Below are 27219 nucleotides of genomic sequence, written 5' to 3'. Positions count from 1 at the left end.
ACGTCATATAATTGCCTTGTCATATAGATGCATTTCACATGTACATGTGCTAGGGGCTTGTCTAACCTTGTCAAGATAGTGATGAACATGGGTCTTGCATGAGCCAGTGGTCTTGGTTTCGCTCATGGCATGAAGAATGGTTCATCATGAAGAAGCTTGACGAGGGTTCAAACTTGACAAGATAGATTTAAATTTTGCAATGCATGTGCTTGTCATATAAAATGCATCCATGTTTAATTTCTCACTTTGCATTGGCATTGCATCTCGTTAGTAGCATCACAAGGGAGCAAATCACACTTCGAGAAAGATATTCATGCTAAATATGATATATCATCTCTACAAGGGTGATAAGATCAATGTTGTGCTTTTATGCCTATTGAGTCACGTACTATCGAACTTAAAGTTTCTATCTCTAAGTTCATAGGCAAAGTGGCTCATACATTTGGTTTTTGTGTTTAAACCTCGCTTGGCTCTCAATTTGTCTATGTTTATATAAAAGCTTGCGAGCACTTAGTTTGAGTGTTTGAGGGGTGAGGTTGTCTCTCGAAAATGGTCCAAATTGAGTGTTTATGGCTTTGGTTTTGGAAATTTGGATCAGAAGTAGAGTTAGTAGTTCAGCAGAAATTTTCCTTAACCACCGGTTAAACCGACGCCCTGTGTTTATCCATCATCGGTTCAACCGGTGCTTAAGTCTTCGTGGCACGGTTTCTGCATCGCCTCTGGAACAACCTCCGACCGTTACACCGGTGGTCACCAGTGCTTCCGATGATTGGCGGATGAACCGATGGTTAAGCATCGGTTCAACCGGTGCTACTGTGTGGAGTTTTGGCCCGTGCAGTGTCTCTGGACCTTACTCCTGCCGTTGCACCGACGCCCGTCAGATGTTCCGATGCCCCAGTAACGGTTCTTCCGGTGCCATTTTGACCACGGTTTTCTTCTCTTTTAGATCTGGTCAACATTACACCGGTGTTTACACCGACGCTAGTTTCTCAGCACCATCGGATCTTCCGGTGCTTAGGGTTGGCGGGCCCGTCCGGTTTGTTTTCACTTAACCCTTCCATGGGCCCACGCGTCAGTTTCACTGTGTCTCTTCCTCCTCGCGAAACCGTCGCCCCTTTAACCGCGCCCGTACGCCGCTCCGCCGCCGCCACTCCTGCGTCGCCCCTCTGCTGCCGCATGCGCGCCGCTCCTGCACCGCTTCGCCGCCGTGCCACAGACCACGCGCCCGCTCACCGCCTCTCGCGCGCGCCCGAGCCACGCTCGCGCCGCCCTGTTCCGCGCCTGCGCCGCCTGCAAGCCGCCGACCGCGCGCCGCCGTCATCCTCGTCCAGCGCCGCCTGCACTGCTGCTCCTCCTGCTCCACTCCTTCCCTTTGCACAAGCCTACAAGCCAAGTTTAAGTTCCCTCCTCTCTTAATCCGAGTGCACGCCAAGTGTTCGAGAAATTGCCACTTAGGCCGTTTTCGTCGTTTTCATCCCCGTTTTGCAAGGGTATGGCCTACACACTTTTGAGCATGGGATGTATCTTAGTTTTCTTATCCTTGACACACATGTTCACATATGACTCTTGCATAACACTCACACATCTTGGCCCTTGATTCGATGTGATCTCTACTAGTTTGTTCGTTTAAAGGTTATCCACTAGATCTCTTGTCATAAGCTCAAATCGAATCCATGTTTTGGCTCTATGTCAGATGGCTGGTGACAAGAAGGGCAAGAGCAAGATGGTTGTGCAAAAGAAGAAGAAGCGCACCCGTGAGGACCGCGAGCGAGAGCAGGCTGAGGCAGTGGCAGACGCAGCTGACAGGCAGGGCTCACTCAGGATCAGGGATCCTCAGGCTCAGGGGGAGCCACAACAGCAGTTACGTCGCTCAGGACGTACTCAGACAGTTCAGGCCACACCTGAGTCCCGCTCACGTCCACGGACTCGAGGTGGTGGCACTCAGAGGGGAGCAGGCCATGCACAGCAGCAGCAGCACACCGGCAGTGACACTCAGATAGGAGGTCAGGACAGTGGTGAGGAGCTGCCCGAGGTTGAGTTGTTTGATCTCAGGGGTACACCAGGACCTAGAGTCAAGAGACTGAGATATGTCACCCCAGAGCAGTGGTTTCCCGAGCAGAGAGACGTTGGAGTTGATCGTCGCTTTTACACTCTGCTCCAGGAGTCTTTTTACCACACCTACTGCCAGTTGGACATCAAGATTAGTGAGCACAAGATGCTTCACTGGGTAGCTATGCGTGTAGCAGCAGGTGGGACTCCAGTGCTTCCTCTCTTTGAGAGATATGTTGGATTGCCTGCTCTACTCAGTGAGAGGTCCAGGTACATTCGAGAGTGGGTTCGAGTCTTCTACGCCACTCTATTCATTGAGGAGGACCGGCAGTTTATTGACTTCATATTCCAGGAGAGGCACTATCGTTTGACCCGAGCACGACTGGCCACCTTTCTTGGAGTTCAGATTGCCGAGGAGCCACACTTCATACACTATCAGGCTTATGGCAGCACGGTACCTCCTCGACGTCCTCATGAGTCTCACGTCCCGTCTGACGAGGAGATCAGTATTCTCTTTCAGCAGCCATTTCTACCTGGCACACCGAGGACTCCGGACAGGCTGACTCCCATGGCACACTCTATCCATCTAGCTTTGAGGAAGAGCTTGTTGTTTCGGATTGGATACAATGAGGGGATCACAGCTCTGCAGCAGTGGCTTCTACTTTATATCATGACAGGTCGTGACTTTGACCTAGTCGACTTCTTTATCTGCGAGCTAGAGGATGTGATTTTGGATGGGATGACAGTTCACCGTCGCCATCCGTTTGCTCATTGGATCTGCTGGATTCTTGCTCAGCTCAGTCAGAATGAGCATATGGATGAGCTGGAGCACTCGAGGACACACTTCAGTTTTTACTCACCTGCTACTCCTCGAGACGGTCGTCGTGGCTCGAGAGGCCAGCGCCGAGCACAGCGGGTTCTGGATGAGCGTTTCTTGGCTGAGGGCAGAGTTGCAGATGATCCGACAGCAGCCGAGGACGCTTCACTAGCAGCAGCAGAGGCCCAGCTCCCACACTACCTGATCACAGACTCGGAGGACTCGGAGGATGACGAGGACTTCATTCCTACTGTTACCGTCCCTCGAGGAGCTCATGATGATGAGGCAGGATCTTCTGGTGCAGTACGAGCCCCCGCTCCTCCAGTCTCCACTGCTCAGGTCACTCAGCCCGATGCACTCGCTACCATTCTTACTCGGCTATCAGATCCGCAGGACAGATTTGCTGCAGCTCAGCTGAGCATGCAGGCCGAGCAGGCTCGTCAGCAGGAGGCCCAGACACTTGTACTAGAGGGCATTCGGCAGCAGCAGGAGGCCATGAGGCTACAGCTACAGCAGCAGTCCCAGATACAGCAGCAGATGTTCACATTCTTCTCGGGATGCTTCGGTCAGCTGTACCGACACACTGGACTGCTTGAGCCTCAGCTCCCTACACCCCAGCAGCTCCAGTTCGACCCCACTGCTCCCCCTCCACCTGTTGGCGGATTTGTGCAGACACCCTTATCATCTTTCCCGATGTCACCACTTCTTCAGACCGGGTTGTTTGCCAGTCCTGTTCCTACTGCTGCTCCGGCTCCTGCTCCACAGCCTAGTGTCTGGACAGCCGAGCAGCGTGCAGAGTTTCATAGACAGCAGCAGATCCTACACCAGCTCCAGCACCCCTCGGCTCAGTCACTCACGTTTGACTCTCCTTCTCAGCCTGAGGTGCTCCGTCCATCCGTCGTGCGCGTCACTCAGCCAGACCTGACTCCCATCACGTCTGCTCCTCCGACAGACTCCACGGTCGTCGCCGCGCCAGCTTCTACCGCTACACCAGCTACTTCTGCTGCTCCGACGACTCCGGTCGAGCAGAAGTCCTCTTCGGTCGACGACGACTGGACGGACGACGATGTCGACGTCTCCGCCGCTCAGTTCTCCACCGGACCCAGCCGGAAGACCCCGCCTTCTCCAGCTCAGGATTAGATCGCCTTCCTTTTTGGTGCTTTATTGCCAAAGGGGGAGATAGATAGGGGGAGTAGAGATAGGGGGAGCTTGGTGGCTTGTGGCGTGATTGGATCTTCATGGATTTTGTGTATGGACATGTTATTTGGTTTTTGTGTTTGCTCTGTGTTGACATGTCCCTACATGTGCTTTATTTCAAGTAATGCATGCTTGTTTATCGCTTTCATTTTCTTATAGTATGTATCTCTACTTTGTGTTGTCATCAATCACCAAAAAGGGGGAGATTGTAGCGCATCTAGGCCGATAGATGCTAATGGTAAGTTTCGGTGATTTATGACAACCGTATGTGACTAACGTGTGTTTTAAAGGAAAGCTCAGTAACTGGATTAGTCTCATATGAAATATGAAAGGAGACCCCTCAATTCAAAACAATCATGCGTACCAAGGACTCAATTTGAAAGATTAAGGACCTTTCTAGTCTCAAGTGTCACAAGGAGTTGAAGGACACTTGTTTTAGTTAGGTTTTATAGTTTCTAGTTCTTGATCGTACTATTAAGAGGGGTTCATGAGTTAGTAGCTTGATCAAACTTGAGTTGGCCTTAGAAATCTTGCACACTCACTCAAAAACAGCAAAAGATGGTCAATAGAAGTCAACACAACTCTTGGAAGAAGAAACAATCAAAGTCACATTCAAATCCAAGTCAAAACAGCTGAAAACAAAGAAAATCAGGAGCACCGGTTGAACCGGTGCCCTAGCATCGGAGCATCCGATGCATGGCGGAAGGACCGATGACCTGTCGGTCTATCTTCTCTGGATGAAGGCAGAAATCAAGTCTAGCACCGGTTGAACCGATGGTCAAAAAGATAAGCACCGGTGCAATGAAAGTCCTTTGTTCCAGAGAGCATGTTTTGGTGGACTTCAACCTCTCTTCAGCACCGGTTGAACCGACGCTCCGAAATCAAAGCACCGGTGCAATGAAAGTCTTTTGTTCCAGGGAGCATATTTTGGTGGACTCCAACTTCTCTTCAGCACCGGTTGAACCGACGCTTCAGAATCAAAGCACCGGTGCATTGGATGTACTTTGTTCCAGAACGCTTGTTTGAGTTGATCAGTGAACCTCTTCAGCACCGGTTGATCCGATGCCCCTACGGAGCATTCACCGGTGCAATGACGCAAGCGTGGATACTGTGTCAGAACTCCAACGGCTACTTCTTTGACACAGAGAGACCGGTTGAACCGATGCCCATATTTTCTATACCTGTCGGTTCTTCCGGTGGTCACGGCTTTTCTGCAGAAAGCTTCCAACGGCTATGTGACCTCCTCCACTCTATATAAGGGTACCCCCTGGCTCATTTCAGCTGCCTTTTGACACCTGAAAACCTGAGGCCACCCTTGAGAAGAAGAGAAAGAGCTTTGAGCAAAAGAGAGAAGATCTAGTGCTTAGTTTGTGCTTCAACTTTGAAGAACTCATCCTTTGCAAGTGTAGCAAGTGTGCTTGAGCTAGGGCCAACTGAGTGTAGGTCAAGTGAAGGCTTAGGAGCTTGTTACTCTTGGTGTTTGGCAGCACCTAGACGATCTTGGTGATCGAAGTGTTTCTCGCGGAGCTTGCCAAGGATTGTGGGAGCCCGGAGAAGAAGATTGTACGTGGCTTGAGCTCCACCACGCCGGGATGGTGAACGGAGACTCTTAGTGAGTGTCACAACGTGGATTAGGGGTGTGTGCCAACACATCGACACCACGGGAAAAATCCGGTTGTCTCTTGCACTCTCTTTCATTTCAAGCACTTATTTTCATGCTTTCTTTCATGTGCTTGACCTTAGAGATCATAGCTTAGCTCTCCTTGCTTAGTTTCTTATCTTTGTTAACTTGTGTAGTTAGCTTTGTTTAGCCGGTTGGTGAATTGAGTCTTACTAGCATTGCATAGGTTAAGGTTGTTTTATCTATCTTAGAAATTTGAAAAAGGCTCAATTCACCCCCCTCTTGGTCCATCGATCTTTACAGACTCACGTTCCATGCACCACTTTGGCTTTCTCTTCTGCACGTATAGCTGGGTAAGTAGAGGATATAGCCTTCAAGCCACCACTCATACACGTCATGTTAACTTTGCCAGCCAGACACCCATCATAAGAGACTACGGACAAGTGGAGGAGACACATTCCATTTGGTGATAGACGACGCCAAAGTGTAGAGTAGCTATTGGCTAGCTCAGCTGATCCATGACGTCCATGCTAAAATTATGTTTCACCGACAAAATGAAGGCTATCTCGTGGCACAAAAAAAAAGTAGAAAATTAAAGAGCCACTGGAAACATGTATGGTACGGTGGAAGCAGGTATTTTCCAGGTCAGAACGGATTTGGAGCATACTATATGTCTAGTTGTTAAGAGAGATTACCTTTTCGTTAAGCCGTGAGGAAGATACCAAACCATGTGATTCGCCTGACCCGGCTTGCTCGATCTGATCCTCGTCAATGGATCGGAAACGTTCCGAATGGTGATCGACCTCTCAACTAACAGCCCAGAAACATGCCTCCACATCTCGTCGGCAACTGGCGGATTGTTAAAGCAGAAAAATCAACTGAACACATGTGTGAGAGAGATCAAACAGAGCAAAACACTTTTCCCTAATTGGATATATAGAAGTCCTATTTGGTTTCTTCCCTAGAATGCTTAGAAGTCATTTTGACCGCTAATTAGGAGTATTAAATAAAGCCAGTTCATCAACCTAGTAAGAATAACAGTGATCCCATCATTTTTACTGAAAAAATCATTTGATATTTTAGTTCAGCAAGGTATATGTGAGAACTGGACAAACGTTACGAAAGTGGTGTAGTAATGGTTGATAAATAATTGGTGCTTCTGGTACCTATCTTGATTATGACCAAGGATCATGCACTGAACCATCCAAGTCAGCGGCGGCTCAAGCGCAAAAGCTAAATGTAGCAGTTGCTGCTTTAGGGGACCCAGAACATGAAGCAAAGAGAAAGACAAGATGGATAAGGATTGTATTTTTTTATTATTTCTCTATTTTTATTACTCATTTACGAATTTCAAAAATTATATACTAAGAGTGGAGTGGCATTGTATTTTGGGCAGTAGGAGGGTGCTAATTAACCTCCTGCTGGGAGAAGGGAAACAGGACCCGCAATGACAGTGAGATTGCTTCCGTTTCATCGATCATTACCAATCCAATGAATCCTGCTGATGTAGTTTGACTACATGCATTATGGATCAGTATTTTCTTTATGGGATATTGATTGAGGGTGGTAACATTTTTTGTTAGCTAGCTGTTTCAACAAAATTTTACTTAACTCGTACAAAAATGGGGATAGAAGATGTGCACCATACCACATTTCTGATGAACGTAATGTAAGAGATTACAATTGTGTATCTTGCAAAAAGAAAAATAAATGCAACGGCCTCAATTAATTAGGCCGGTCATATGATTGCAGATCTTGTTATTAAAGTTGATAATAAATCAAGAGTGAAGTGCGTCACCGGTCCCTAAACTTGTTCGACTGTGTCATCTCGGTCCATAAACTCGTAAATCGATCGTTTAGGTCCTCAAACTTATTTGGCTGTGTCATTCCGGTCCCTAAACTTATAAACCATATGTTTAGATACTCAAACTTGTCCAATCATGTCATTCCGGTCCCTAAATTTGATTTTGAGTCTCATCTAAGTCCAAACCGGACGATCTAAAATCTCTATATCAAAAAATAATTTATAACTTTTTCATATGAACTCGAATGTAGACAAACTTTATATCAAAATTGTATCTCTCGACGTGATCTACAATTTTACAGTTGAAAAGTTTTTGAATTAAAATTGTTTAGAGTCCCAAAATTTAATTTTAACTTTTAAATTTTAAAATCTATAAACTTACAACAATATTTTGAGACTCTAAACAGTTTTAATTCAAAAATATTTCAACTACAAACTTGTAGATTACGTCGAGGGCTACTATTTTGATATAAAGTTTATCTTCATTTAAGTTCATATGAAAAATTTATGAATTACTTTTTGATATATAGATTTTAGATTGCCTTGTTTTGACCTATATGAGACTCAAAATCAAATTTAGGGATCGGAATGACATGATTGAACAAATTTGAGGACATAAATATTTGATTTTCTAGTTTAGGGACCGGGATGACACAATGGAACAAATTTATGGACTAAGATGACGTAGATGGACAAGTTTGAGGACTTGAACGGTCGATTTGTGAGTTTAGGGACCGGGATGACACATCGACACAAGTTTAGGGACCGGTGATGGACTTTACTCATAAATCAATTATATCATGGGTGGAGCAGATCCAAAGTTATGCTTTGTACCGTATCTTGACTTAACACCAGGGCTCGTATTTTTCTTATATTTATTCTAGGAATTGACGGTTTTATTCCTTTAGCAGTGGGTAGACGGTTTTATTCCTTTAGCAGTGGGCGATGTACCCATTAATAGTAAGGCGCATGCAGTACCTTCATCAATCTTAAAATGTGCTGGACAATTTTTTAGAGATTCTTATATGGTAGGGTCTACGTGAGTGTATCTATAGCATAAGCGTGCCCAAACTAGGTGTACATCAGCGTCTATGTCGTATGTGATTGTTTCGCAAAAGAAGAGTGCAGGCGTATAGTCTCCATTCGTTGAGCAGCTTCTGTCAAGCATTATGGTTTAACTTGTAACTATTGCAAAACTATCCATAAAAATAAGAGTTAAGCATGATTATCATCTTGTGGATTGTTTCAAGGTGATTTCAAATAAGAGTTGAGCATGATTATCTTGTGGATTGTTTCAAGGTGATTTTCTCGATCCAAATCTGAGCGCAGGCCTTCCCATTCGTTGAGCAGCCTCTATCAGGGTTAGTGAACTGCTGTTGTCTAAAACAGTTAGGGATGTAAACAAATCGGATACGGACGGATATTACTAATATTGTATTTGTTTTCATATTTTTGTTCGAATACGGAGTCGAATACGGATAGTGCTAGTTTTTGCATGATAAGATTGCAATTGATGTCGACATCATAAAAATGTAACTTTTGAGTATTCGGATACGGATCGATTACGGATTGAATACTCGGAATCGGATACGGACGGATAAAAACCCTTCCAGATCGGATCGAATTCGAATACAGTCGGGAAATATCCATACCATTTACATCCCTAAAAACAGTGACTAAAGCAACCCCCCCCCCCTAGTTTTTTCCTTGCACCAATCTGAAAGGTAACTATTTACTAGTAAAAAAATAGTAGAGCAAATTGCTCACCAAACTCCTATTTAAATTTTAATCACATGCATGTTGTGCATGGTTTATGCACAGTGACACGGTCAATGTTTGCACCCCTTCCTGCAGGCTTCCATCTTACCATCTATAAATATCTTCACACTTGAGCATCGATCTATACTCCCCATCATCACTAGCTGGCTTCTTCCTCACATTCTGCGAGTCTCTTAAACCTTGAGCTCGAGATACCAAGGACATCTAGCAGCCATGGCCACTGCGGTCACTTCGACATTGAAGATGCCCGTTTTGGCCGCACTCACCTTGCTGCTCCTAGCCGTGGCGTGCCGGGCCAGCCCGTACTACCCTCTGGAGCTAGGGTACTACCGTTACAAGTGCCCCCAGGCCGAGGTCATCGTGAAGGCCGCCATGGAGAAGGCCATCTTCCAGAACCCCGGCAATGGCGCCGCCGTCATCCGGATGCTCTTCCACGACTGCTTCGTCGAGGTATTTTTTACATGTCCGAAAGTTAGTGCAAAGAGTGGATTTACTTTGCAACGTATATACTGTATATTCTGACAAGGTTAGCTAGGTAGCTAATAATAAACATGTTTTATTATATTGTTGACTAGGGCTGTGGTGCTTCCGTCCTTCTGGACCCGACACCGTTCAGCCCGACGCCGGAGAAGCTCAGCCCGCCCAACAACCCGAGCCTGCGCGGCTTCGAGCTGATCGACGCGATCAAGCACGCGCTCGAGGCTGCCTGCATGCCCCGGAGTGGTCTCCTGCGCCGACATCATCGCCTTCGCGGCCCGCGACGCGTCCTACTTCCTGAGCCACGGCAGGGTCTACTTCGACATGCCGGCGGGCCGCCTCGACGGCACCTTCTCCAACGCCTCCGAGCCGCTCAAGTTCCTGGTCCCGCCGTCGTCCAACCTCAGCGACCTCGTCTCCAGCTTCGCCGTCAAGGGGATGTCGGTGGAGGACCTGGTCGTCCTCTCCGGCGCGCACACCGTCGGGCGGTCCCACTGCTCGTCCTTCGTCCCCGACCGCCTCGCCGTCCCCTCCGACATCAACCCCGGCCTGCAGGCATGGTTCCTCAGGAGCCGCTGCCCGGCCAACACGACGATCAGCGGCGACCCGACGGTGATGCAGGACGTGGTGACGCCCAACGACATGGACAACCAGTACTACAAGAACGTGCTGTCGCACACCGTGCTCTTCACCTCCGACGCGGCGCTCCTGACGTCGCCGGAGACGGCCAAGCTGGTGGTGGACAACGCCAACATCCCCGGGTGGTGGGAGGACAGGTTCAAGAAGGCCATGGTCAAGATGGCCAGCATCCAAGTGAAGACCGGGTACCAGGGGCAGGTAAGGAAGAATTGCAGAGCGATCAACCACTACTAAGTTGATCACTTAAACGGTGCAACTGGAAGATCTATCTTGAGAAAAACCGCACGGTGATTGGTGAATGACCATCATCGGTTCAGTTGTTGTTTTTTTTTAATTTTTATCCATGAGTTTTAGCGTATTAATAGTTGACTTGTTGTAATGTCAAATGTTATTATCTTTGTGTATTCGTCATTTGCCCTCGTTTGATTTCTTCAAAGCCTAGAGAGGTTTGTGTATGTGATTCTTCGGTTTGTGTTTATGTATTCGGAAGATCTATGAAAAATAAAGTCGAACATATAAGTTCAGTTTGTATAACTGTCATGTGTACATTTCGTTCATGTTTTGTTGACTCTTTCATTAATTACATCTTATACGCCTAAAGTACACCACTCGTCGGCCTGAACTGGTTGTGCAAGTATAGCAACTAGCACACACCTTTTCTTTTTTTTTGCACATACCCATCGGCCTGAATCGGATGATTCACGGTAGAGACTAACAAGGCGATGTTAAATAAGGAACGAAACATATTATAGGTGTCAAATAGAGAACGAAAAATTTTGAGGGTCAAGGAAGGAATTGGCCATTTTCTAAGTGTCAAATAAGGTATTTTCTCTACCGTAAAAGGATGTTCATGTGGCAAATATTCCCTTTTATAATGTCAACTACTTGATGTCTTGTTGATGCATGTAACCCGTGATGCTGTAGAGTTTAGTGCCCATCTAACTTTTGTTATCAAACAATATGACGTTATTCATTTTGCTAAACTGTATGCATTAACTCTTTACTTAGTATTTTTTTGCAAAACATATATAAATCAAAATACTAATTTTTAAATTTAGAATTTGGTTATTTATTAATTTGTTTAGCATTAACTATTCATTCAGGTATTTTTCTTACCAATTTGTATGTAGAATAAAACTAGTAACTTTTCATAGCTTTTTATTTGAAATTGGCCTTTCATTTAGAAATTATGTTTTTCATGGACTCTAATTTAGATATTGTGCGCTCAAGCACATATGGAAAACAAAACATTATTTCAGTAATTATTTATTATGAATATTTTTTATTAATTGTATCAGGCATGGTTTTTTGTTTAATATAAACATAAATACAACGGTATGTGTATCATCTTTTTTATTAACCTTTTAGTTTCTAGCCCCTCACATAGATATGATAACTTTTTTAGTATTCTCTTATTAAGATAAATATAATAGAAGATTAGATGATATGACTGGATCGAAGGTGTTGTCGGCATGTTAACAAACCATGCACCATAAAAAATGAAACATAATAATGCATAGAAATAGTATAAGGCAAATTTAGCGTGACATATCAGCCCTTTCTACCATTTTCCTAAACCAGAAAGGTTTGACTGTGCATTGGTTTTGAGAAAAGTTGAGGGCTTTTTGTAAAATTAATTGAGAGAGGAGGCCGGAATGTTTGTTGATTTCGCGAAAGATAGAGGGTTTTTGCAAAATAACCGGGATTTTTATGATCCTGGCTGTCCACCTAGCCAATCCGACAACTAGGAATAGCCGATGATGTTGCCACGCTCACAGGCCATGGTTTGGTGCGGTGGCGAATCTAAGATTGGAAGCTAGGGTAGTCCAACAAGACAAATATCACAATCCTACAATATAACGTCCCTTAATCCTATTTCCTACCCATCTAGAAATAGATGCAAACAAAATTTTTAAGGATAAATAGATGCAAACAAAATTTGTAGTGAGGAATGTGCAACACTTCATCTTTGACCAAAAACTCTTTGGATTCACCCATGGTTTGATGCCCGATTAGTATTAAGAGATATATCATGGCCCCAACTAAAATTGGAAACACAAATTAGAGACGTCATAATGGACGCCTCCTTTTAAAATTTGGACCACCAACATATGTAAATACTCGATTTATTACACAGAAATAATATATTATATTTTTATGAAAAATTCGTCCAATTGTCACAATTTCTATACAACATACTTTTGGAACAAAATGATAATAACGACAATCGAACAGATGTATTATACTATTATTGGAGGATACGTGCAGTGGATATATTATAGATGACTAGGCAACAGCATATTTGTTAGAAAAGGGAAATAGTATGTAACTAAAACTTTTTTTTGTCGTATCACGGCATTTGTGCTGTCCAGCCGGGCGAGATATATATAGTATGGTGCTTGAGTGCATTATATATATATATATATATATATATATATATATATATATATATATATATATAGCGCTAAAATAGAGAGAGAGGTCAGCTTTGCGCGTTGCCGTATCTAGTCAGTTAATTAAAGTAGAACTTGGAATCGAGGAAGTAATAGGGAAGCTGCTGTGTTGACGGTGATTTCTTCACCATTTGGCGCTGCATGGGAACCTTGCCTAGCTAGTCTTGAAGTTATGGTTTTTCAAAAAAATAAGTCTTGAAGTTATGTAGAGAGGGAGCACGTGAATATTGGCATTTTGTCCACATGTGTCAACCGTAGGCTCCTCAATTTTGCATTGTTACCGATCAATATTCTGTGCTGATTGGCGTTCTTCACGCAATAGCTTTCAGTGTGTCTCATTTGCACAAAATTCTCAAATATATAGCCAATGCAAGGAATTTTATTTTGTCACGAGAGTTAGTACTAAGTGGCCAAAGATTTCGTTTTTGGAAAAAATATGATTAGGCATTTGATTTACCCTTCAAAAATTGTCCAAATCTTACTCCTTGAACCGACAGGTCAGCTTGGTGCTAACTGCTAAGCGTCGCTATTGTGGTATTTTGGCGTGTACCCCGTTTCAGACGTACGTGCGGCGTATTATTTATGGCATGCAATCCGGATGAGAAAAAGCAAGTCAACTACAGCTTTATTTTTTTTTCTGCTCTTTAATTTTTTTTTAAAAAAAAGATGGAGTGTTCAAGCATCCAACTGCACAGTTAGTTGATCACTGAAGCGTATGTCCACGTCCACGTCCTACCTAATGCCTTTCAAGTTTCATGAATCCAGCTGCAGCGAACTGAACCGATCGGTTCCCCTTGTTTTGACTTCAGTCCCCAAGCTGCTGCTCTCATGCACGCTCCATATGCATCATCCAGAGACGGCCTTTCAGGGTTTCAGCTCCAAACCCTCACTTTTAAATTAGTACCTGCCCGGTTTAACGAACTAGTGGCACTAAACAACATGGCTCATCACCACTCGTCAACGACAATCATCTCATCAGCCATTAGCTGTACTCAATCATCAGACACTTTCCCGGACATGCCGACCAGCTGCATGCCGAGCTATAAACAAACGTTCGGAAGCTGCCCGTCCAGAAGCCCTAGCGCGCTATAAGTAGCCGTGCGCAGGAACGCCACCTCACCCACTCTCATCAGCTTCCCACAATCTCACTTGAGTACAAGCGAGTTTGTGAGATTAGACGACGGCGATCGCCGGAGCAAGCACGATGGCGAGCAAGGTGGCCGCCGTGCTCTCGTGCGCGTTGCTGGTCGTGGCAGCGGCTGGCTACTACACTCCTCCCAGCCCTGCTGCCACTTGCGGGCTCAAGGTCGGGTACTACCACGACAGGTGCCCGGAAGCCGAGGCCATCGTCAAGCGCGCCGTCGGAGACGCCGTCCGCCAGAACCCCGGCGTCGGCGCCGGGCTCATCCGCATGCTCTTCCACGACTGCTTCGTCGAGGTACGTACTACGCCACTGTCGGTTACAGACCTGTTCATCCATGGCATGCACCTTGATGCATGGGACCGCTTGTTTGTGACCTGCGTACTGAGCGTGCTGACACCGTGGACGACGAACGCGCAGGGCTGCGACGCCTCCGTCCTGCTGGACCCGACGCCGGCCAACCCGCAGCCGGAGAAGCTCGGCCCGCCGAACAACCCCAGCCTCCGCGGCTTCGAGGTCATCGACGCCGCCAAGGCCGCGCTGGAGCGGGCCTGCCCGGGCGTCGTCTCCTGCGCGGACATCGTCGCCTTCGCCGCCCGCGACGCGTCCTCCTTCCTCCGCCGCGGGGTCGACTTCGACATGCCCGCCGGCCGCCTCGACGGGCGCGTCTCGATCGCCTCCCGCACGCTCGACTTCCTCCCGGCGCCGACCTTCAACCTCTCCTTGCTCGTGGGCAGCTTCGCCGCCAAGGGCCTCGGCGTCGAGGACATGGTCGTGCTCGCGGGCGCGCACACCGTGGGGCGCTCCCACTGCTCGTCCTTCGTCCCCGACCGCCTCGCCGCCCCCTCCGACATCAGCCCGTCCCTCGCCGCGTCCCTGAGGGGGCGGTGCCCGGCGAGCCCGAGCCCCAGCGACGACCCCACCGTGGTGCAGGACGCCGTGACGCCGGACACGCTGGACAACCAGTACTACAAGAACGTGCTGGCGCACCGGGTGCTCTTCACGTCCGACGCGGCGCTCCTCGCGTCGCCGGCGACGGCGAGGATGGTGGCGGACAACGCCAACATCCCCGGGTGGTGGGAGGACAGGTTCAAGAAGGCCATGGTGAGGATGGCCAGCGTCGAGGTGAAGACCGGTAACCAGGGCGAGGTCAGGAGGAACTGCCGGGCTGTCAACTATCGCTAGCACCTCTCTGAATCTGATCATCCACCCTTTCACGCATGTCATGTAATATGTTGTTATTTGCATCTATCGCCATTGTTTAGCTTCATTTGTTGCGATGAACTTTTAATCTGTAATTGTGTGTATCATGATTGGAGTTGACGATAATGTTAATAATAAAGTCGATCGGTGTTTACATCTCTGATCTGGGCAAACAAATTCAAACGTACTTGTATATATATATAGAGAGAGAGAGAGAGAGAGACCTTAATAACCTTATTATTATTATCAAACAGGGCTCCAAAACGGAGCAAACAATAACATGACAGAGGAACCCAAACAGTAACAGCCGATGGAACAACTAACAGTAGGGACACCAAACATTGAACAGGGAACACCTAGCACTTTGGCAACGACCCTGATACACAGATTAAGCGGACTAACACACGGGGACACATGCACAAACATGGGGTACTTACTACTTCTATACTTGGGTCCAAGAACCTTTTGGAGGAGGCGCTGCCATTCCTCCGATCCTAGTACCATGGAAGCAGCAGAGCCTTAAGCGTTGCTGCCGCCTCCGACTCCGTAAGATGGCTGCGAGGGGAATGAATGCCTCGGCAGATCACGATAGCCGGTGCCGGCGCTGAGACGGTGAGTGTCACCGCCGGCGAATCCGTAGCTGGAGCTGGAGAGGCCCGGGCCAAAGCCATGGGGGTGAACTGAAGGCGCGATCTTGGCCGCGTTGTGCCCCGAATGCGGCAGGAAGATCCGGGATGCTGTGGACAGCTCCTCAGGAGGCGGCGGAGGAGGCTCCGTTTGCAGATCCATCCACGTGATGCTTGGAGACATGATGCTGCAGCTGTTGCCTCCTCCTAGAGGTGCCAAGATGCACGGGAGAAATCCCTGGGCAAAGGGTGGCGCCTGGAACTGGAACTGCGACGAACTGCTCATGGTGGCAGCGAAGCTTGAATGAACACTGATATAGTTGTCGTTGTCTCCTCCTGCGGCGGCCGCCATTATCGTCTCCTGCGGCGGCGGCGGCGGCGGTGGCGGGGGCAGCGCAGCCGGTGACCGATCGACGGTGAAATCAGGCACCCTGGTGGACGCCTGCTCCTGCACCACTGCCTCTGTTTCCGTGGGAGTCCTCTGCGCATGATCCTCCTCCTGTGGCTCTGCTGCTGTGCGCTTCCTCTTCTTCCTGCCGCCGGCATCCTGACCTTTCCCTTTCGCCTTGCTATTGATCGCCCTCTTCTTTGTCTCGCCGACCTTGCAGGCCTCCTTGCTTTGCTGCTGCTGCTGCTCCTCCTCCTGCCTCTGCTTCTTCTTCTGGATCGTGCACAGCACAATAGGATTCATCTGCAAGAACAAAAGACCAAAGCCTATGTAAAGTTGTAAACACACAGACACAGGTGCACGTAAAGTAATTTGAACTGAAGATGAGCGAGTGAGACGGACCCTGGCGGTGCCGTCGGCCCAAGTTGCCACGGATTCCTCCTCCTCGGGCGTGAGGCTCTCGTACTCGTACATGGTCCACTCCGTTTTGGCTCCCTTGTTTGCTTTGCCCTCCTCTACCGGCGGCGGCGGCCCAGGCTCCTGGCGGTTCTTCTTCTTAGTGCGGGATGCTTCGTAGAACACCAGCGTCCTGACGCGTCCGATCAGCGCGCGGTGGCCATTGCCCAGCGTGGCCCGGTTCGGCCGGTTGCCGCTATCGTGCTTGCGCTCCCTCCTGACGAAGAAGAACCACCTGTCCTCGCCGTACTCCCTGTACTTCTCTGCATGCAGCTCCAAATAAATCATGTGTCAAATAGGTACTAGATGCCAAATAATCAAACCATGAGCAGGCTGGAATGATTGGCCATGCTGATGGAGAAACAAATTAAGATTAGAGAAATTAACTAACATTGCAGTGGGGATCGGAGCTCATTACCTACGAGTCTACTCGGATGGTAACATTACCTACGAGTCTACTCGGATGGTAACGGAGGATGTGCTCGTCGATAAAGATGGGCAGGGGCAGCGGCTGGTTGGCGAGCCTCGGGCGGAGATAGTGGAGGACGAGCTCGGCGTCGGTGGGGAGGAAGTGGTAGCCCGGAGGCAAGTTCAGCACGAACCTTCTCAAGTGGTAGCCATGCAGCAGTGGAAGCGGAAACGGCGGTAGCTGAGGCCGCCGCCGCCGGAGCTTCATCCATCGCCGCTAAGGGCATCGGAGACCCTAGCTAGCCAGGACTATTTATTTGGACACAGGGCGTGGATTGGCCCGAGCCCCTTGATGGCATAACTGAAAAGAGTCCCGTATGTACACGCGTGCAGGACGGGAATTTCTTGCAGCGTAAAAACGGAAAATACTCCTATCTTGATACCTGAAGCGGACCAGAAATATTTCAGCCAGAAGCGGAAAATGAGGTCGCCCAAAATGCAACAGAGTAGCAGAGTCCACCCCCAACCGCACGCTGGCTCGCTCACCCCGCGCGTCCCTCGCCACCTCCGCACCGCCGCCGCGCTCGCCGCCGCGGTCCAGGGCCTCATCGACGTCTCCCCGCCGCGGGCCGAGTCGCAGACCCTCCACGCGCAGCTGCTCGCGTCGGGCCTCGCCTGCACCGCGGACCTCTCCGTCAAGCTCCTCGTCCTGCACCTCCGATGCGGCTCCCTCCACAACGCCCGCGCCGTGTTCGACGGAATGCCGAGGCCGACCCACGCCGCGCACAACTACCTCGCCGCGGGTTACTTCCGGCGGGGGCTCCCCGGGGAGGCGCTCGCGATCGTGAGGCGGCTCGCGGCGTCCACGGGGCGGGTGGACGTGTTCGCGCTGTCCATGGCGCTGAAGCTGTCCGCCGCGCTGGCGCTGCCCGGCGTCGTCGCGAGGGAGGTCCACGCGCGCGCCGTGAGGTCCGTCGTCGCGCCCGATGAGATCCTCTCCGCGGCGCTGGTGGACGCCTACGTGAAGAGCGGGTTGCTGGGCTACGCGCGGCGGGCGCACGGCGTGATGCCCGTGCGGAGCGTCGTGTGCTCGACGGCGCTGCTCGTCGGGTGCATGAGCGAGGGCATGTACGGGGACGCGGAGGCGATATTTGAGGGCATGGAGGAGAAGGACGTCGTCGCGTACAACGCCATGGTCGAGGGGTACAGCAAGACGGAGGAGACGGCCGAGGGCTCCCTCGAGGTGTACAAGGCGATGCAGCGAGCGGGGTTCCGGCCAACCGTGTCGACGTTCGTGAGCGTGCTCGGCGCGTGCTCGCTCCTGTCGTCGCCGGAGCTCGGCGAGCAGGTGCACTGCCAGGCGATCAAGAGCAGCCTCTTCAGCGACATCAAGACGGGGAGCGCCCTGGTTGACATGTACGCCAAGTGCGGCCGGGTGGAGGACGCCCGGAGGATCTTCGACCACATGCCGGAGAGGAACGTCGTCACCTGGACTTCGATGATCGACGGGTATGGGAAGAACGGCCTCTCCCACGAGGCCCTCCAGGTGTTCGGCGAAATGCGGAGGCGAACGGACGTCCGGCCGAACCACGCCACCTTCCTGAGCGTCCTGTCGGCGTGCGCGCACGCCGGGCTGCTGGCTGAGGGCCAGGAGGTGTTCCAGAGCATGGAGAGCGAGTACTCGCTGCGGCCGCGGATGGAGCAATACGCGTGCGTGGTGGACCTGCTGGGCAGGTTCGGGAGCGTGCGCCAGGCCTACGACTTCGTCAGGTGGATACCGGCGAGGCCCAACTCCGACGTGTGGGCGGCGCTGCTCGGGGCGGCAACGCTGCACGACGACGTGGAAGTGGCCAACGTCGCGGCGAGGGAGGTCTTCCAGCTCAGCCGCACGGGGAGACCCGGCGCCTACATGGCGTTCTCCAACACGCTGGCGGCGGCCGGGAAGTGGGACGTCGTGCACGACGTTAGGGAGATGATGAGACGGCGAGGGGTGCCGAAAGACGCGGCCTGCAGCTGGGTCGGCTCTGACAACCCACCGCTCGTCGAGTGATGTAAATGATGATATGTTCAAACTAGAGTGTTCACCTTGCCTGTGGACAATGGCTTGTAAAATTTTTCCTGTAACAAATTTACCCCTCTATAGGAGAACACTTCATTTTTTGCAATTCAGGCAATAGAGAATATATAACAAGTGGCATGCTGCGTGCGACAGCAAGAAGTAAGGCCGTGTTTAGATCCAAAATTCAAATTTTTGTAAATCATCTGTTTGGCGTATTAAATATAGTTGAAAAATAAATCACATTACACAAATGAACTGCAAATCGCGAGACGAATCTAATGAGCCTAATTAAGGCATGATTAGATACTAAATTGCTACAGTAAATCAACCGTAAACATGTGCTAATAATGGATTAATTAGACTCATTAGATTCATCTAGTAGTTTACAGATGGAATCTATAATTAATTTTGTGATTAGTCTACATTTAATACTTTAAATGTTGAAAGATTCCGTTCCAAAATCCAAAATAAAATAAACACACCCTAAGTGCCATGGCGATAAGCTTTGTCCCTCTGCACACAAACTGACACAAGCATGACGAACTATTGAAGTTACCAGTATAGCTCTCTTTTAAGGCTTCGTGCTAATGACTTGTACAAGGTTTCATCTCTGTTGCATATACACGATCAAATGGCCAGCGGTGTACAAACACCAGAAGCATGAATACAGACCTATTGCTAGGAGTTAACACGACAAAATAAATACACAAGCACAAAGAAAAATAGTTACGACATATCCTACATCTTATGTGGGTAGCTGCATCGCAAGCGGTGCACCTGCATGAAACCTCCGTGCCCAATCATCACACACCTATGAAAGCCTCTGTCCACAACAATCTCCTGTTATTGATTTGATAATTTTGAGCTGGCGGAGCCAGTCCTGGAATGTCTCGAATGTTTTTGTTGTTTGGATGGACAATCTGGAAGAACAGAAGACAGTAGATGGCTCTGATTAGATTCTCTGCGTCTCATAATAGTATCAGGAGACAGCATGAGATCTTCTAGAAGCATATGATAATCATGCATCCGTACCTTGACAACAATGATAGCAATCACACCCAAAACGATAAGAAAGAGGAATGCCATGATACATTTGTCAGTCGCAACCTGCAAAATGTATGTGTTTTAGCTTTCAGTTGGTGTTTAACTGTTTACGCACCAGCTTAGCAAGTGTATGCCAGAGGGAGGGAGGGATCACCTGACGACCAATCTCTTTCACTAATTGGCTAGCTTTCTTCAGCGAAAAGTGAACAGAATCTAGCTCATTACCAATTCTCTTCATTTGCTCTGTCTGGAAACAAGATGAACTTGTGTTAGAAACTCCTAGTCATATTGGTCCTCTCATTTACAAGTCCCAAGAGGGAACGTCAATGATGACAATGGAATGGGACAATGATGATAGTATGTTCCAAGAAATCATCATGCTTAATAAGACCACATGTAAGCCAGCAAAAACATAATTAGAAGGGGAAAGTTTGTCAATCCAGTATAAGAAAAGCATACTTGCTGTGTTAATGTTGCAGCAGTTTGTGTTCCAGTCTCAACAGTTTGTGCTACAACCTACAAGAGAAAAGTCCTGTAAGACATGCCATGTAGGAGCACTGAAAGAAACTGGACAAGAGTATATAGTAAGGGAAGCAACCATTTTTGAACGTTCGATAGCTTGATCTGTTTGATCCATTTGATTCCTTCCCACATCAATGAGTTGTTGATTTGTCATGGCTGCAAGGTTAGCCAGATGATCCCATGAGAATAGATAAAATACCTTGATCGCGGATCAAGGGTTATGGACAAAAATAGAGGAAATAGTAGAGTCCTTATAGGAATTTTTTTCTATAAAAAAAGATAGTTCGTGCATTTTTTTACTTTCTTTCTTTAGCTGTCAATCAGGCATTTATAATGCATCCACAATTGGAACAAGCAACTGAAACATTTGATCCACTTTGTTGTTTCAACTTGTTGTGCCTCTTAACCAAGTAACATATGAAGTAATCAAAATCTTCATGCATTCAAACTTTCTTTACTTCGTTAACAGAAAATAGTATTTCTTATTACACAAACTTCTAAATTTCATAGCACTGTCTTTGTGGAAGTGTAATCTAGCTGTAGCATCTCTAGTGTCAAATTTGAAAAAGATAATTAGTTGAAATGTCCCAGATATTTCAGATTGCAGGCGGGGCGGGCTCTTAAACGAGCCTGCGTAGCCGCCCCGCAAAAAAACCTTTCGTGGCCAATGCAGCCCAGCTGCAAAACTCTGGTGGCCCAATACTTGTTACCCTACCTAAGCCCGCGGACAAAACGAGTAACCCTCAAGACCCGCAAACGAATCTCGTAGCCTCTCTGCTCTCCCGTATCTAGCGGCGGTGGCGGCCATCGCCACCACCATCGACGCCTCCGCTCCGCTCCGCTCCACAGCAACCGCTCCTACTCACTGAGTCACTGGCATCTACTCCTCGGAATCATCAGCTTCAGCTCCCTCGGGTGCAAAACGAAGCGGCAGCACAAGGGCGGCGCGGCAGTGTTGACGCGGCTGCGCGGCGGCAGCTGTTGCACATGAGCAGGTCACCTCCGCCCCCTGGTCGTCGCTCCCTCAGTGCAGGCCACACCGTGCAGGTTGTCTCCATACCTCCTCACCAGCACTCCGCCCCTCCTCACTGGAATATGAGGAATCTAGATCAGGCACGTACTCTTCTACCCCCAAGTTCAGGCACCGTCAGTGGTGATTGTTGAATCTTCTTTGATCTTTATCTTCTGAGCACTTGGTGTTTTGGGCGCATGTGCTCTTAGCATAGACCACCTGCCTGTGTGCAGAATGGATGGAACTGCATCAATAGCAGTTTTGAAATTTGGTATGTTGTTAATCCCATTCTGACAAAAACTTCTCTGTTTGAACATTTCAGATTTGATGAAGAAACAAGGTGTTCAGTGGGGAAGAATACTTCTATCAAGATTATCATAGTACTGTATTAGGTATTTTAGTTAGTATTCAGAAAATCTTATGAGATGTCGAGTTGAACTGCTGCATGAAGGAACCTGAGATCAGGTTACTGCCCTTATCCGGTTTTTGTTGTATCCGGAGCTATCTCTACGATTTTGACTGACTCACGTCTTCATGGGATCAAGCACTTGTAGCTGTTAGTTAGCTTTTCTGTTGCAGTGACATCTAAAAGTAAGTATATGAGATTGTATTAATACAACTTGCGTTGAGCAATTCTAATCTCCTTTGCTGCGGAGCATGTTGAGCGAATGTTTTTAGAAGCAGTAGGCAATATTTTTCCTAATGGGCATACCAGCGAGGCTTTGTATGGAACAAAAAAAAAACTAACTACGCTTTAGATTGCGGGTCAAGCGGGTTAAGTATATTTGCCACATTGTCCACCAGAGGCTAGCTACCGCAATAGCAGTGTTTGTGGACGGCCACCAACCAGCTTAATTTATTTGCGGCAAGCGTGGTGGCCTTGCGGCCGTCCGCAACCCGCCCCGCCTGCACTTTGACAGATATTGTATGCTCCATTAACCATTTGACATGCTTGAGGCTTTGGAAGGCAAACAGTGCAAGATTGAAAATTGTGAGTTTGTGACAAAATTAGCAACTAATTTCACCTGATGCCATTTGAATATTGTCCTCGGCAACAGGCTCGCTACTTGCAGCACCCATATCGAAGAGCTCAACCCTCTTATTGTTGTTACCAAGGCTACTTTGATATCTGCAAGAGCCCTTTTGAATTAGCCTTAAAAGTTAAAACTTAAAACAAGTATCAATTGACACAAGACTTTGCAGGAGGTATAACGGTTCAAAATAGAAGTTTCCAATTTTAGTATAATGCGTCTTTGGAATCGAGATCTAAAAAAAATAAAAAAGGAATGACTAAGAGACATGCACAACAGCAATTTTTTTTAAAGGACGGACTTCAACTTACGTTTTCCTCAAGGTGACATAGGAATTCAACTCTTTGATCTGTATAGTGCACAAGAAACATTACAAAAGTGTGCAAAGTGAAATATAAAGCGGCTACTGAAGTGAGTTACCAACCATGAACTGTTTTCTGTCGTTTAGCTGTTTGTGGATCTCAGGTGGATTATTCGACTCCTCATCTTTGAGAATGCGATCAAACTCTTTGATCAAGCTGCGGAAAAAAGGTGGAACTGAAATTATTAAACAAAAATAGTATTAAATCATCCAAAGGAAATTCCAATGACAAACAGAGATCAGATAATAGCATTCCTAATCCACCAGTTCACCCAAGTAAAGGATACTTAAATCAGAAAGAGTGTAAGCACAATGGACGACATGTGTATGTATACTTTAGTGCATGCATGGAAAAACAAATACATCAAATTTGCAATGAGAGATTCAAGACTAGTGTTCAGCTTGACGTACCGCTTGCATTCCTTCATTTTCCCTGTGAGATCTTCCAACTGTTTAGCTTGCCTATTTGAATCTTTAATCTTATCCATCTTTTGAAATCCATTTCTGCGCAAAAGCACATATCATGGAATAAAACTTCCTATCAGAACTCAGGAGTACTTAAATAGGAAAGCGGCTAAAAAGTCGAGCAGACCCTGAATAAGACCAAAAGAGAGTAAAACAATGAGTTTTAGAATCTACACAAACATTTATGTTCCTACATCACAACGTAAAAGGGATCCCTCATTGGCTCATTGGGTCACATAAAAAAGGTGAACACATTGGATCTCACAAAAGAACTGGATCTCGATACATATTTGTGGGATCAATATTAGCTCAGCGTAAGGATGCAGGCATCGACATCCTTGATATATGCCTAGAACTGCTTGCAATATTTAGCAATGAGTTAACAGAAGTGGTAGGGGGAAGGATAGATATTTTAATTTAATCAGATCAGTATCTATTCCCATTAAGGAGGCATGGATCAAAATGCATCCTGGCCCTTGAAATTTGCTACAAGAGCTTTAAAGTTTCACCAGCAATTAAGAGCAGCTCCAGCGCTGGTTTTTGGGTAGTGCTATGAGGAAAGAGAGAAACATTGTTTGCATGCTTCACGCTGAACTATAGGAAGCTCTAGAGCAACTCCTTAGCTCTGGTGCCCAACTTAGCTACCGTTGCTCTGATTAAAAAATTATTCTCTCGCACAATCTCCCAAGCAGCTGCAACAACATGCACCGGATGTCCACCTTTGCTAGTAAAAAGTTTGGTGGGGTAATGGAATGAAATGTTTTTTTTTACTTCTTCATGGGTCCCATCTTAGAAATATGCAAGAAGCTAAACATTGGACCAATCTGTGCTGTATTGCCAAGCGATGACATGGCTTGGTTTGCACCTTGCTAAAAAAATATACGCTGGAGCTGCTCTAATAGCATCAAACCATTCCATATCTCGGTATCCACAAAAGGTAGGAAACTATAGCTCCGATCTGAAATCATTCGATCAAATCATCTAAATGATATAAGCACGGATCAAACTGCAGCACCTAACATCATCCAAAGAATGAAGGATTGGCATTGAGACAAAATATTTCCAAAACCAAATATAGTAAGTAATTCACGCACACAACTATTTGTCATGTAAAACATGGCATGATAGCAAAAAAGTTGACAAGGAGAAATTAAGCTGTTCAAATCTACTCAAAGCATCAAGCTCAACAGTGTTCAAGGCTCCCCGTAGTCTAATCATACTATATATAGGCACACCATGAGCCAGTACTGCCATTGCAGAATTCTGTTTATCAGTTTCAACTTCCAAGGTGTGATTCAAGTACGAACAACAGAGGAAGCAAATTCAACTGGACTTGAACCTACTATCAGTAATTATGTGAGAATGCTTAGAAGTGGTTAAATTACGAAACAATGTAGCACTTGCATCATCTCGAAAGTAACACGGCAGCAGGAATTCTCTTAAAGACGAAAGTAAAAAAAAAAACATTTTGCAGTATCCTGACCGACGCCTGAGCAAATTACAGCACGCAAGGTTGGTCTAGTGTCCCTCGCGACTCTAAAGTCTAACCCCGACAGCGAAATTGCCACTTGTTTGGCTAAATTTTTCCCTCGAAAAGAAATGCGATTGCCTAAATTCTAGTTCTCAACCATCGGCGGTAACGCTGCTAGACAGCGCCGAGGTCAGAGCAGCTTCGCCCCCTCAAGGCAACTAGGCAAGTAGCGGCCGAGAGAAGCTGCAAAGGCGAGAGGAGGGGAGATCCAGGACTCACTGGAGCGCGCGGAAGATGTCGTGGATCTCGCCGTCGATCTGCTCGAGCTCCGGGCTCATGGGCAGGTCGGTCGCCATGGCGGGCGGCCCCTCCCGCTCGGCTCGCGGATCGAAGAACCCTAGCCCGCCGGCCTCCTCAGGCCGCCATTCCCCGCGGGGCCCGGGCGGAGGCGGAGGCTCGGAGCCCGCGGCAGCGGTGAGGGGGCGTCGGAGGCGGGGAATTGGGGAAGCGGGGAGCAGGAGGACAACGAGGGGGGGGGGGGGGAGGAGGAGGAAGAGGAGCGGCAGTTGGGGATCCCGGGCCAGAGCAGCACAGTACTGGGGTGGGGGTGGGGGGGGGGGTGGGTGGCGGGGGCCTAGGGCTTGGCTCCTGGCTGGCGTATTAGCTGGGGTTTAGAATAGAATAGAATCCGGCGAAACAGCGCGGCCGAAGAAAGCGATGATCGGGGGGGCAAGATAGGGTTGTGAACGTCGCGGTCCGAGCTAACTGCTGAAGCCCTGGCGAGGTGACATTCTCTCTTCTTTTGGATGCCACTATGTCAGAGTGGATCGATGGAGGATGGACAACTTGCAGCTAACCACATTTACAGGAAAAAAATGCCTGGTTGATTAGTTCAAAAAACAATATCTGATTGAGTGGTTGACGTGCGCGCGTTGCTAAGAGGACAATTCAGTCAGGGGTGTCCCCGCTGGAGTCAAAGAAGAACCTAGGTTAGAGTTTGAGGTTGCGAGCTTATGATAATCTCAGTGTACGGCTTTATGATATAGTTATCTAAATTGAGAACTAGGTCAGATAGGTTTCATGATGATAAAACACTCCTCATGTTCCATAAACTCGATCTTTCTTTTTTTTACTATATCAACAAAATTGATGATATTTAATATAATAAAATTTTTCATGAAATCCTCATTGAGACGGTCTTAGTCAGCCGCCGGAATGGAGAAGAGAGGGTGGAGTTGGAGTTTAGATTAGAAGGACCACTATAACGTGAATTATGTAGGTTAGAATGATAATCATCTGCGGACTGGTGGAGGTAGTGTGGGAATAGACATCATTTGGTAAGATGCATGGTGTTGGACAACCAAGAAATAGGATGATAGTTAATTAGAACGAGGTATTCAGGTGGTCAAGGGTGGACGGGATGAAATCGGCGGTGATAGTACAAGCTAAGGTTAGATCATCGTCTATGAATGAATGGGCAATATTGTTAGTGTTGATGAGCTGTGTCGGTTGCTAATGGTCACACACCTATGCTACTGAATGGGTCGAGGGGTATTCTAATCTTCGTTGAAGATGGTGGTGGAAAAACGAACGAGAAAATCTTAATTGTATGCTGTCAATGATTTTACAGGTTCCTGTTTCACGCTATAATCACCGTGTTCGGCTGGTGGGTAGGGCTCCAGCCCTACAGTAATTCCCTCTTACACCACTCTAGCTCCAGCCTCCAGCCACCAATCAGGTAACAGTATTTTTCTCTCTCACCACTCCAGCTCTAGCCTCTAGCTCCAATCTGCCGAACGCGGTGAATATGTGATGTAGCTTTTATATGGCTCTGACATTCATTTCCCGACTCCTCGGCCCTTGCGTCAGCGAAGCTGCACAGTGCGCAAACAACGTTGCCTCTTGGGCCCCGTAGCTATTTTGGGCCCCCAGTAGTTGGCCCGTATTATTCTGTGGGCCGAGTTACTAGCTCATACACTCTCTCTTCTAATTAATCTTCTAGCATTTGGTGAAAAATGCATCTCATGGCCTTCCTCTCCTATAGTATAGTAGTATATATAAATATATAATATAAAAAGAAGAAAAAGGAAAAGAATTCGGTGGCACTCCGTTTCCCGGTATTTTCACGGGACGTACACGGTACACACGCCCATTATTTTTGCGGCACATGGACAGCAGGACAGCTTTACTTAGTAG

The 27219-nt window shown here is 47.6% G+C and overlaps 3 protein-coding genes and 1 pseudogene across 3 annotated transcripts; 3 read left to right on the top strand and 1 right to left on the bottom strand.

Annotated features, from left to right (window-relative positions):
- Nucleotides 1–9408: 9408 nt before the first annotated feature.
- Nucleotides 9409–10899, top strand: LOC120691274 (annotated as a pseudogene).
- A 3019-nt stretch (nucleotides 10900–13918) lies between these two features.
- LOC120691127 (peroxidase 2-like) lies at nucleotides 13919–15340 on the top strand. Its single transcript, XM_039974105.1, has 2 exons — nucleotides 13919–14274; nucleotides 14398–15340. The coding sequence occupies exons 1-2, from the start codon at nucleotides 14041–14043 to the stop codon at nucleotides 15160–15162; spliced, it is 999 nt and encodes a 332-aa protein (XP_039830039.1). The 5' UTR covers nucleotides 13919–14040; the 3' UTR covers nucleotides 15163–15340.
- Nucleotides 15341–17419: 2079 nt separating this feature from the next.
- On the top strand, nucleotides 17420–19249 carry LOC120687221 (pentatricopeptide repeat-containing protein At1g28690, mitochondrial-like). The gene has a single exon (XM_039969213.1). The coding sequence runs from the start codon at nucleotides 17540–17542 to the stop codon at nucleotides 19106–19108; it is 1569 nt and encodes a 522-aa protein (XP_039825147.1). The 5' UTR covers nucleotides 17420–17539; the 3' UTR covers nucleotides 19109–19249.
- A 408-nt stretch (nucleotides 19250–19657) lies between these two features.
- LOC120691271 (novel plant SNARE 13-like) lies at nucleotides 19658–25632 on the bottom strand. The gene is made up of 10 exons (XM_039974312.1): nucleotides 25303–25632; nucleotides 23499–23591; nucleotides 23151–23244; nucleotides 23038–23075; nucleotides 22721–22824; nucleotides 20760–20839; nucleotides 20621–20677; nucleotides 20316–20408; nucleotides 20150–20224; nucleotides 19658–20037 (listed from the first exon to the last, which is right to left on the bottom strand). The coding sequence occupies exons 1-10, from the start codon at nucleotides 25377–25379 to the stop codon at nucleotides 19921–19923; spliced, it is 828 nt and encodes a 275-aa protein (XP_039830246.1). The 5' UTR covers nucleotides 25380–25632; the 3' UTR covers nucleotides 19658–19920.
- Nucleotides 25633–27219: the final 1587 nt, after the last annotated feature.

This window comes from Panicum virgatum, chromosome 9N (genome assembly GCF_016808335.1).
Source record: "Panicum virgatum strain AP13 chromosome 9N, P.virgatum_v5, whole genome shotgun sequence".
In the NCBI taxonomy this organism is placed as follows: Eukaryota; Viridiplantae; Streptophyta; class Magnoliopsida; order Poales; family Poaceae; genus Panicum; species Panicum virgatum.
Note: the sequence above shows the minus strand (reverse complement) of the source record. Positions and strands in the feature narration are given on the sequence as shown.